Source organism: Sander lucioperca, chromosome 24 (assembly GCF_008315115.2).
Source record: "Sander lucioperca isolate FBNREF2018 chromosome 24, SLUC_FBN_1.2, whole genome shotgun sequence".
NCBI classification, from domain to species: domain Eukaryota; kingdom Metazoa; phylum Chordata; class Actinopteri; order Perciformes; family Percidae; genus Sander; species Sander lucioperca.
In genome coordinates, this window is record NC_050196.1 from 9,538,366 (window position 1) to 9,551,373 (window position 13,008).

Genomic DNA, 13,008 nt, shown 5'->3' on the forward strand with positions numbered 1-13,008 from the left:
TACAACATGGCTCTTACACAGACATAAGACACAATGAAAATCAGTGTGTCTTTCATTTGAGGATGAATACTATCAATACAGATCTTAGCAAGGTCAGACATCTAGAAAGCATAAGCATATACTGTAGATTACAAAAACACACATACTCACATAAATAAACATACCATACACAATGCACATTTAAATAAAACACAAACACACACAGAATAATCACTTCCACACAAAGCCCCTTTCTAACTTCCTCGCAACTCTTCCTACATCACACCCCCCGCCCTGTACAAAATGACTGTAACTGAACTGCCGCTCCAGTCTGATGGAGAGCTGACAGAGGAAAGCATCTCCAGCTCCCTGCATCCCAGGGGGTGACGGAGACGAAGGAAGAGAGATACAGAATGAATATAAAACAGTTTCTTAGTCTTCTTTTGTTTAACACAACAGCACAATACCCTGTATGCAAATCTGGCCCACTTAGAAGCCGTTTCATCAGCGTAATGATTCCAAGGTCAGATCGTTTGCACATGAAAAGCAAGCGTCGGGTTCGGAAAAACATAGTTAATGATTTTCTCCTGCTATAAATATGCAGAGGCGAGATTGGAAAGAGACATAAGGACAGAGCTGGGAAATATATATGACAATTCTGTAATGCAGTGCTAGAAGATGCTCAGGGTGGCTGCAACAGGCAACAATGCCACGAGTCTTGGCTGGGTGTCATGCTGTGCAGCTATGGCAAACACGCATGTATACTGTAAGCACACGCACACGTATACACACACACACATATACACACACACACACACAGGCTGACAAACATACTGTGTGTACACACTCAGTCGCAGATAACGGGAGTACACAAACACTCACAGCCTAATGTTGACTATCTGACAGTTCAAATGGGCAAATATTGTGCACAGGGTGATTTGTCGAGTGTGTGGCTGCGTGCTCACCACTTCCAGAGTTGCCGTACGCATAGTTGTTGGTCGTCTTTGGAGCGTGACCTGCGCCGTTCATAGTGGGCTCTGTGTTCGGGGGTCTCGAGGGCCCAGAGGGCCCCTGGTATGCACTGTGGCCCCGTGGCTCCTGTCAACAAAGAAAGAGATGAAGAGAGATGATGAGAATGGTTATTAAGGGCTCATATGCAAAAATATGTGCCAAATCCAAGCCTAGGTTGTCACTCATGAAAAATTGATGATGTTGCTTCGCACATCAGAAGATTAAAGTCATGTCTCTAATTACCCAGAAGGATAGGACTAATGTCTTTTTTATTCCTTTTGTTTATCGCATGTCAGCCATTGTGGTCCACTGCTGGTATATACAGAATAAAACAAAAATATCAGCTACAAATCCAACAATGCTTACAAAAACGGTCGAATCTAAAGCAGTGTATCAGTCAAAGACTGTCATTATTTATCCTGGATCTATTCTGCATTAATATTACAGGTAGATTCACTTCTGATGAAAGCAAAGGAAAAACGAATCTTGACTGTTCTTGGGGATAGAGACAATTGCAGTTTGGTCCAACATACACCTACTCTGCGGAAAAAAAAGAGGATTTTACATCCATTTTGTAATAGTCACATCTTGCTACCAATCAATTATGATCCATCTCAGACGGTGATGTGGGAAAAAAAGCTTTGAGGACACATGAGCAGATTTAGAACAATCCTCAGAGGGTTTTGAATAGACAGGTAGCGTGGGTGATGAGCAAAACATCACAAAGTAGTCAAGTTGATCATAATTGAGGAAGAAATTTGTCATCCATTAAGACAAAAAAAAACCTGTTCCCTTTGCTTAATGGCAGCAAGACATTTAGCAGGCGAATGCTCTCCCAAGTCAGACATTATACATACAGCCATGTGCCAGAATATTATTTTGTTATTTGGACTGGCAAGAGGAAGTGATCTGTGCACATTTTGTGTCTGAGAATAATGTCAGAATATGAGCATGTCAACGCATCACTCAACGTTTGGCAGCCAAGTTCTTTTTTCTTTTTTACTTTTCCTATTCGACATAGAGGAAGTTGACTGTGGATTTGGATTAGAAGAATAAAAACATCTTACAAAGAAAAGCATATATATATATATATATATATATATATATATATATATATATATATATATATATACATATACATACATATATATATATATATACATATATATATATATACATATATATATATATATATATATATATATATATATATATATACACATATATATATATATATATATATATATATATATATATATATATATACATATATATATATATATATATATACATATACATATACATATACATATATACATATACATATATATATATATATATATATATATATATATATATATATACACACATATATATATATATATAGATCGCCTTTGGCAGTCCTTTTGAAAACTGGCTTCAACGTTGTGTTACTGTAAAATAAATGGCGACTCTCTTCATGTGCACAATTGGAAACACAGTAATTGTGACAATCCTGAGAGCAGTGACAGGCACGTTATCGAACAGCCCAGCACTACAAAGGACCCCCCACCCTACTGATGGAGATAGGGACTTGAAGTACTGGTGGGAATCGGTGCTGGTGGAGGATGAAAGAAGCCTTTTCTGGTCAAAGAGATGGAAGTTACCACTGTCTCTCACACACACACACACACCTATACACTTATTTAAGCGTGACAATATATAATTGTTGGAATAATGAAAGGGGTTCCGATATCTTCATCATATCAAAGCATTGGGTGGGGTGTATCCACAGTGTGGTGGAGTCCCTGGGGTATCATTAGTACCTACCATACATGTTAATATGTCGCTACATCATAGCTGTCAATCACTTTGTGCACATATATGAGTGTGTCGTATGCATTTGCACACACAGTTCTGACAGCTCTTCTGCATGTGCCAGTGACACTTAAAGCACATCATAGCCCCATATCCATCCATTCATCCATTCGTCTCCACAAACGGACGACTTGCCTGAGGCTTTTAAAGCTGCCTGGCAGACAGGCCGTCAGATATTTTAATCCCACAACAATAAGTAAAGGGGGGGGTCCCTACAGCTGTATACAATAGGTTTCTGAGAGGCTTAGCCTTGCCTCATCCTACTGTGTCACCCACCCCACCCACATATCACTCGACACGGGACGGAGAGCAAAACGGCAAAAGAAAGGGATCAAACACAGGAAATGGTGTTGGTTTTTCTCTTTCATTTTAATATCTATTTCTAATATTATTCATATTTTAGTTTGTCAGTTACCTTTTAGATACTTTGAACTACACTCACCTGAATGAAAGGTGCTATGCAAATAAATGACTGACAGTAATAGAGTAATAGTTTCGGTTTAGCGTTCCAATTCTGTTTCATGAGGGACGTTACTGTGGCAGTCAGAAATCTTCCAGTATGACCATCAGTGCGAAAGACAAAAAGAGGCAAGCTGTTATCATCAAATTTCCCAGAGAAGTCTATGAAAATGTTTTAAACGCTTGTCCAAAAAAATAAAATGTGACTTTCAAACATGTGTGGAAGCAAATAAAAAGGCTTCTTGCCTGCGAAAAGGAAATCAAATCTATCAGGAAAAAGGAATTATTCTTTCAAGAATTGGTTGGTATACAGCAAGCTGCTCATAGTCTTTAGTGTGAGCTAATGGTGGCCAGATGTTGAGCTCATATACCAAGCAATATTCAAATGCGCCAACTGCTAATCATACAGCAGAACATGCATGGGAGCAGCAATTATGCCAATATCATTACACTTTTCTAAACTAACTACTTTGAGCTCGATGCTAACATCAGCATGCTAACTGGATCTCTTACGCCAATGTCAATACGCTGTCAGACTCCCACATAGTTGAGAAACACTAAGACGAGAAGAAATAAACGGTAACGGCATTGATGTATTTAAAACAAAAACAGTTTTTTATAAAAAGGTAAATGAGGTAATTGTATTCTGATTAGGGTTAAAGGTCATATCACACAGATCCCGAATGGAAAGAAAGATCTAGACAGAGACAGCGAGAGCTTAGGGGCTCAGGGAGCGTTGCTTTAGGGAGCGTTTGTTTTATCACGCTGCCCCTGGCTGATTCGGGATGAGACTATGCAGATATATACTGAACTTTGCACTGGGTTTGATAGCATTTATCTGCAGGCTTGGATAACTGAAACACACACAGACACAGACACAGACACACACACACACACACACACACACACACACACACACACACTCACACACAGTGTTTTCGTGAGAAGGAAACGCCACAATGGGCAGGTCAATGTCAGTCCACCCACTAACCCTCTAGTTATTACTCCCTCTCTTGCACACTATTATCGCTAAGCATCTGCTTTAACGGCCGTGAAACATCTTTATAAGCGTCTGAAATAATCAGTCATGGTTCAATGTGGAGCTGAATAGACAGACTTAACTAAAAAACAGCTATTTTTCACCGTCTGTCATGCTTGATGTCTTCATCAGTCTGTCCATTTGCGCTGCTTTTAAGCATTACTTGAACACAACTTCTTGTGTGACGTTGTGATTGATTCTAATGTTGCTCACACGTTTCCCATCAGGGAATAAAGAAACTGCCAAAGTGAGGACATTTCTTTTGGGACACATTAAGACGACTTGTTTGTTGTTTGTTTTTTTTTGTTCTTTTTTACAACAGCACTTCAACACACAAAAGAGAAAGAGGTAAAAATAAGCAAAGGTTAACACATTCCATGCAGTCGGATTTTTAACACATTTATCACATCTGAAAGGGAGTGTGTTCACAGCTACATGGAGCATGCATGAATACTGAGTCTACTCTTATGTCACTTTTCATTAGATATTCCTGGAATATGTTCTATATACTCTATGGCTGTGAAGGTGCGACTCTTGCTGTGATTCTCTACACTTTTGGTGTGGTTGTGGTAGGTTAAAAAAATGAATTTTCAGTTGTTCAACTTTTATCAAAACGTGTGCTGGTTTCTGCGTGGAGTGAGTAACGAAGGATAAAGAAAAAGCTGAAGAGAAAAAAAAAAAAGACTGTGGCCAAAACAGAGAGAACACGGACCCAAATGTCATTTAATAAACAGGGAGAGGTGCAAAGGAGCAAGCAGCCAGTGAAGACCCAACAGAGAAACAGACAGGCATGCAGGAGGCTTCAGATTAGCTTTATTCAACAGAGGAGAAACAAGCGGGTGAGACAGAAAAGCAGGAGTACATTCCCTTGAAAAAGTATGGAAATTAAAAAAAGAAAAGTTAACATAAACTCTATACAAATAGACAAAACAGGAATGAGCAGATTAACAGTCTGTAGTCAACCCAGTGGATTGAAGAGAAAATGTGAAAAAATAACCGCTAATTTAAGTGAGTTAAGACTGATGTGACAGAAAGGAGGCTGTACAGAGTGAAGAGTTTAGTATTGCATTGAGTTTATGGGTAATATTTTAAAAAGAGAGCTAAAAGTTAATGCTGTGACAGTTAGTGGACTTGGCGAGAAGTGAGAAGCTTTCAGCCAGATTAATACGCTTCCACACCATCGATCAATAAAAATGCACTGTATTTAGACATCACGAATTCGGTGCAAAAGAGGACAATGTAGCATTTCTTTTCTTCATAATATCCTTGAAAATATAACATCATAGGAACTATTCAGAACTTTACAGAGATTTTCAAGCTATTAAGTGCAATGTTTTTTCACACATTTTAATTCAGATCATGATTATAATTGCAAATTTGGCAAAGTAGCCTGCATATACTGTATACACATGCACGCACACGCGCACACACACACACACACACACACACACACACACACACACACACACTGTGTGTCAGAGTCCTCCAGAGAGCTGGAGGTGTTGGTGTCTGGTGAGAGCCCGGTTGTGTGCGTAGTTATGCGTGTGTGCGTCTAGGTATCTGTCTGCAGATGTGTGTGTGTTTCTGTTGGGACTGCGGGTGGGTATCCTGCTGTGTGTGGGTGGGTCCCCGTACATCTGCCCTGCCATCGCCCTGATGTTCTCAGTGTAACTGTTACTCTGAGAGGTGTGGACGGCGTCCAGGGTGCGGCTGCGTGTGTGCCTGGCACGGCGGACGTGTGTGTTGCCCTGGGCGTCAACGTACGTGTGAACGCGCGCGTTATCGGGCGAGGTGTGGCCCTGCGTGTCTGCAAGCGTTCGGCCACGCGCGTGGCCGTGTGTGTATCCATGGTCGTAGCGTTCCCTGTTTAGGTTTCCCTCCGTGGGTCTGTTGAAGCAGCTCAGTGTCTGGCTGTGAGAGACAAACCCAAACTCGTTCCGCGTAGCTGGTCTGTACACATCTTTTTGCGCGTACCCCCCATCATCATCACTGTGCTCAATATCTCGTTGTGTGAGGCCAAATGTGTAACCGCTACGCCTCTCCCTTTGACTATGACCATAGGTGTATCTGGTGTGCGTCTCCCCTGGCCTCTGTGTGTAACGCTGCCTGTGGCTGTGAGGCAGCGGCTCCGACGCCCGCCTCCTCAGCGTGGGGAGGAGGGAGGAGGAGCGGTGGGGTGGAGGAGGCTGCTGCTGGTGGCAGGCGTCACTCACTCGTACCTGATTGCTGGAGCCTTTATGGTTGTTCAGTTGATGGGTGGAGGACCCATTTGTAGCTGTGTTTGGTGCGGGGTTGGCACTGCTCATCTGTAGAAAAAAAAAGAAGTAAAACAATTTGGAGAAAAAACGTAGATAATAACTAGTGTGGACAGTGACTAACAGCTGGAACACATTGCACGCGTTAAGTGTCGCGTAGCGTAGATACGTGCCTAATCGTGCGCGTAGCCATTCATACCGGACTCATATTTCTACGTGCCGGTCACGGCTCTCTCTCTCGCTCTCTCTCTCTAGAAAGAGACAGGATGAATGGGGAAAACTGTGGTAATTGTAGCCTATATGTGGCTATGTGGCTGTGTGTGTGTGTGTGTGTGTGTGTGTGTGTGTGTGTGTGTGTGTGTCTCTGTCTCCGTGTGCCTGATCGCGTGTCTCACTGTGAGAAGTCAAGACAGCCAAAATCACCATAAACCTGGCTGTTTTTATTCTGAAATGTGTTTGTTCTGGTAAAGTGTCCGGCTGCCCTGTGGTCTTCCTGTATGTGATTACCTGCCTGGCTTGACACATACGCTCGCGTATCGCGCAAGAAACAGAGGAGACGCCGAAACTATCGCTGCAGCGCGCGGGCCGATGCGGACGCTACGCACCCGGTGTGGCCGGACAGATTGGATAACATGGGCGCCGAAATAAAATGCCGCGTGCTCCACCTGTAAGACTTTTCAAAAAGGCAGTCTTTATTTGGATGTTTTCATTCTTGTATTATGTATTTGCATTTTAATTAGATACTGCAGATAGGACAGGAAAGGAGGGAGAGAGAGGGGATGACATGCAGCAAAGGGCCGCGGGTCGGATTCAAATCCGGGCCGCTGCCAAGGACTCAGCCTACATGGGGTGCACATACTACCGGGCGAGCAAGAGGTCGCCCCATGTATTCATCATGTCTCGCTGTTTACGCTGAGAAACAGAAACAGAATTTCTAATCCTTACTGCAAGAACTGGGCTGATGTCTCTTTCATATTGCTGACACGCATGTAGGTCAGCTGCTTCCAGTACGTACAGCAGAGCATCTTTACAGTCGGCCTCAAATGATCATAACAGGGCAGAGAAGTGATCCTAATGTGGCTGATACGTGTCATTGATTCTGCTGTCAAAACTCTGGTAGCTACTTACTGTACGACTAATCTTTGAACGTATCAGGCTGAGCAGAGCATTTCATAATGCATAAGCATCCCCTAAATGTTTCATGTTTCACCAAATCTATCCAACCAAACTCTAAAAATTCTAACATGTTGCCCCACATCCACCAAAACGTCACAAGGAAGGAAGTTAACATTTAACACAAGTACGACACTATGCTACACTTTAAATATTACGTGTTAACATGGTATTATGATAATATTAACAAGATACTTTTTTTTCCCCCCTCTTAATTGATTTCTGCAGAACTGTAAGAAACCTGCCTTTCCGAAATCAAGCTTCAGCACGTTCATGACCTCAAAATGTCAGTAGCTGCTGTCAATGTTGTTTTTCCACAAAAATGAAGAGTCTGATTTTCAATCCAGCTAGGTTGAAGTCTAACAAAATGTGAAACATGTTGTAAAATGCACTCATTTTACATTCAGAAAACTTTGCCTACGTGGAATACACCTCTCGAAAATGATATTCCAGAAATGTTTCGAGTGGGCTAACACTGTACCTGTCGGGGTGCTCGGAGCACGACGAGCTGGATGGTGCCCCTGGCGTTCCCCTCGTACGACATGGAGCGTCTCAGCGTCTCCATGGCAGCGTGGTTGGAGCGTCCGAGCAGCGACTCGCCGTTTACCGCTATCATCTGGTCATTTACGCTCAAGCGACCGTCCTGTTGGGAGACCGTGAAGTTATCAGCATTGCAATTCAGCTAACCTAATTAGCATGAGGGGAATTAGCAGTAAAACATACAGTTGGTGGTAATGGGAGGAGTATTAAACGGAGGGACATTTTCAGATTTCTGTTTCATTTTATCTAAACTAGTCGCACAGGAAATGCAGGCATTTTGAAGAACGTCTTATTAAAATGCTGGGGAGTACAGAGCGCAAATCTTACATAAAATAAGACACACAGGACTGGTCACCAATAAAGTTCTAAGTGAGAAGAGAAATTGGGAGAGGTGTGAAGTGTGTGTGTGTGTGAGAGAGAGAGAGAGAGAGAGAGAGAGAGAGAGAGAGAGAGAGAGAGAGAGAGAGACAAGGAAAGTGGAGTAGAAAATGGAAGATAGGGGGAAGGCAAGAAAATTGTAGAGTTAGCAATCTACTGAGAGCGGGAGTGCCATGATAAATACATAGAGCAGCTAATGGAATAGCCTCTGTGGGCACTAAATCACTGCTAAGTGTTTTAAATAGCAGCCTCATAGAGAGGCAACACGGAATAGTGCCCTGGAGGGAGAGGGAGGGAGAGAGTGGGCAAGTGAGGGCGAGAGAGAGAGAGAGGGGGGGGGGGGGTCAAATGTGAAAAGCAATGCAGAAGGCTACATTTAAAAAAAAAAAGAAGAATAAAGAGTGAGTGAGTGAGTGAGTGAGTGAGTGTGTGTGTGGTCATGATTGGTCCATTATGGTCAGCACTGGCCTTTGACCCCATCTCATTAACAAGGCACCATCAGGACTGACCTTAAATGCAGACTGGGATGGCACCACACACACACGTTACACACACACACACACACACACACGTCTGCATCAAATCCAAGAAAGTCATCAAAAATGTATGTTTGTGCCAAAATCAGCGGGTGTCTGTGATATTCCCTATTAATATCTCCACTCTCCCAAGTAAGCAGCGGCAGCACGCTACATGTAATTTTAATTTGTTTTCTTTAGCACACTCTTTGATACGATCGCATGACAGGATCAAGAGTAAAGTCAAAGAACATTTTTCTGATATAATTGAGGCCCCGGGCCACGACAGCAGCCAAAACTCTTTAATGGAAATAGGTTAGATCTCTCCATGACTCTTCCTCATCTCCTCCCTGTTTTGCCTGCTGTGTGATTGTGTCTGTGTGTGTCGGTGTGTGACTCAGGGGACACCCGGGTTCCCTCCTCTGTACCGGCCTGGCACCGCAAAGTCTCATCAGGCCCCTTAGCTGCTTTTCATTAGCATGCATCAACATGGAGGAGGAGGAGAGACACACACACACACACACACACACACACACACACCCTCATGTATTGTGTTCCTGCTGAGTGTCTCCACTTTTCAATTTTCTCTTTCTCCTCTTATTCCGCCTCTTTCCATCTCTCTATTGTTTGATACCGCTCATTTCTCCCCTCTTATATACCCTCCCTTCCCTCACCCTCGTACACCCGCTGTCTTCTTTCAATGGGTTTCCTCCCTCCCTCGCTACTGGCCGTCTCTCTTCCTACATGTCTTTCTTCCTCTTATGTGGTATCTTGTCCCAGAAACCTGTTTCGCAGCCAGCCGGAGATCTTACTAGGCCATTCTGTCAGAGCGCTATCCGCATCGGCAGCTGTCGGAAAACTACTTCTGAAGGCACTTCGGGGAGCCGCTGTCTAGCAGCCCTGATCCCAGACCAGCCGTTTATCTACAACGCCACACTCTTGTCTGTGCCTCCTCGACGTGCAATGCAGATCTGGCAGCAGCAACGAGGGGCACGAGGAGTTGTGACATGCCAGGGGCCAGATATTGAAGTCAAGTGGAGGAAGTGCTGAAACGGGATGTTCCCTTGCAACTTGAAGTGAGTACTGAGTGATAAAGATAAGACGGCCGCAGCGCTGGGGTTACGAGGCCGCGACTTGGGGTCAATGGGAGTCAAAGGTCCAGGGATGGCGGGCCTCGGAGAAAGACAGGAAATGAGATGACGAGGCGAGAAGCGCAAAGTGAAGATGAGAGGAGAGAAAACAACAGAGGACATCATAAAGAAGGGAAAACAGTGTGGACAAATACAACAAGGTGAAAGAAATAAAAAAAAAGATCCTGCAAAGCTTCCCACACAAAGAACGCTTCTTGGTGGTTCTGGATAAAACTATAACTCAAAGAACTCCTGAAGAGATAAAGTATTCTGAATACAGAAAGCAGTGTAGCACTCAAAATGTTACTGCAATGCTTCTCATTTCTCACGTTTGATGTATTTTTAAGGAGCTCTTTAAAGCACCAAACTGCCTCTGTGATGGTAAAAACTTAATGAGGCATTTTGGCTCTATACAGAAACCTTTATATCGAACTACAGGAATGAGACGTTTCACACATTTTCAAACATCAATCTGCAAGATTCAGTTCATATTTTATTTTGTCTCCATCCATGTGTAAAAAGATCACTGTTGTAGCATTTTTTGCCTTAAAATACCATACTATGTATACTTTAGATTTTATTTGTGGATGTTTGTTTGCCACTGCTGAAAGGAAGGATGGACAAAACTTAAAAAGAAAAGTAAAATGTTAAAATAAATAGAGTTATCCTTTAGATCAAATGTAGTACTCTTTTAAACAGGTTGGGTTTGTGACATGTTTTGCTTTACTTTGTTGTTTTTTTCACTCAGAGGGATGCAAAAGGCCTCCAAAAAACGGCTGCTAAAGGCCCTGTGGCACCCGGTGCAGACACCATATGAGGATCCTCTCTACCTTGTAAGCGGCCCCTCCATGGATGATGGACTTGATGAAGATGCCCAGGTCCTCTCCGGTCTCTCTGGACTTGTTGCCCTTGAGGCTGACCCCCAGGCCGGCCGAACCCGATTCGTTGAGAGGGATCTCGTACATCAGCTGTTCCCTGCCGTCCTCCAACACCAGACTGCCGACCTCTTCACCTTTCTGAAAGACAGAAAAAAGAAAACATGAAGACTTTTACCCAAGTTCAGATTTCCCTTGAAGTGCTATGTAAAAAGCTGCTGTTCTAGACAGGAAAGAGCCTGTTCATACACCTAATACCGACTTTACATATTGAGTGCTGTGTATGATCACTCGCAATTGAGGTAGGAGCGCCACATCTCATGCACAGGCTGATAATGCACGCTCTTACACCAAGCTGATTATACTCGACACCAAAAAGCAGACAGAAAACGGAGTGAAAAGAGAAAAGGGAAGAGAAACAGATTAAAGAGTCAGATGGAAGAGGGCTGCGGGGAGGGAAAAAAGGAAAAGAGGACGAGAGGAGCAGGTGTTGTGTTCTGGAAAGAGAGATGAAGGTAGTAGTGAGAATAAGAAGAAAGCTACTGTAGAGAGGTTATTCCATTTGGAGATGAAAGGTGCAGACGGAGAGCGAGCGATTTCTAAAGGAAACATAATAACCTTTTCATACGTCCTCCTGGAGCACTGTGGGGGAGGACGGGGGAGGAAAGAAGCGGAGGGCCGAGGATGGAGGCGCAGAGGAGCATTTAAAAGTAATAACCCATCCCTGAGGTATACCCGCTTCTCTCATTCACACTCCCCCTCCTCACTCTTTACATTTCATCCTAATCTCTCAATCTTACTGTACATCTCTCCCTTCTGCGCCTCTCCTCTCAATTTCTCTTCAACCTCTCTACTTTGTTCCATCTCTACTTTCTACAGGTCTCTCGCTACATCTTTCACTCACCCGCTCCACTCACCCACTGCTATTTAATGGTAAGAAAGTGCCTGTGGCGGCGGCAACAAAATACAAGATGGGGGAGAGAGACAAAAGCCAACAAAGGGGAAAAAGGGAAATGTCTGTCATTAGGGATGGCAAAAAGTAGAGCAGGAAAGAAATGCCAGGTTCAGCCACCCGGGGAAAAGAGGGCCTCAGCACCACTTTACTCCCAAGCGGATGGAAGGTTAAGAGATGTGTGTGTGTGCATGTGATCACACATATTTTTTTTCCTGCTCTTCTTACTCTGGTTGTGACTGTAAATAGCTCAGAGGTTCATTCGGTTCAGGAACTAAAATAAAGACAACAGACACTCAAGAACGAGAAAGCAAGAAAATGAAGAAAAAATAAGTGAATCTTGTAGGAATATGCATATACATTACACCAGCCGTACCAGCTGTCACAGCTTTAAAGATCTGACTACCCACATGAGGATTGCGGGAGCCTTACATCAGGCACCTCACCTGCTACTGAATCAGAAATCCATGTTCACGTTTCCACCTTCATCCCAGCGCATTGTTCAAGGATGTGGGAGTCAAATATGTCCCCCGGTATCATTTTGTGAAATTCATGACTTTAGGAGCTCGCTCTCAACCTCACTGTGATCCTCCAGCCCTAAAATGCGGTCTCCCTTCTGTCAGCACTACTCTGTGCTGCTTCGTCTAGGTGCTTAATTAAAACAGCAGCGTGTGAAAGCCTTTAGGCCGGGAGGGATGCTCAGTTCCAAAAAGTGTGAGTCGGAGCTCACAAGCCAGCAAAGGTACAGGAGCTGAACCTGGACGGTCGCCTGTGTCAGGGTAAAGAACGCTACTGTACAGCAACACAGCGATCCAAGTCCCTGCTCTCACTTTGGATTTAAAAGA

At 43.5% G+C, this 13,008-nt stretch overlaps 1 protein-coding gene across 3 annotated transcripts in view; it reads right to left on the minus strand.

Moving 5' to 3' along the window:
* pard3ba (par-3 family cell polarity regulator beta a) overlaps nt 1–13,008 on the minus strand; it is a 143,360-nt gene that overhangs the window by 74,478 nt on the left and 55,874 nt on the right. For all 3 annotated transcript variants that reach the window (XM_035998616.1, XM_031291945.2, XM_035998617.1), the window contains 4 exons: nt 11,167–11,352; nt 8,255–8,416; nt 6,565–6,651; nt 945–1,077 (listed from right to left, as the gene is read on the minus strand). In XM_035998616.1, coding sequence (XP_035854509.1) covers nt 945–1,077; nt 6,565–6,651; nt 8,255–8,416; nt 11,167–11,352 — 568 coding nt within the window. The remainder of the gene's footprint in view (nt 1–944; nt 1,078–6,564; nt 6,652–8,254; nt 8,417–11,166; nt 11,353–13,008) is intronic.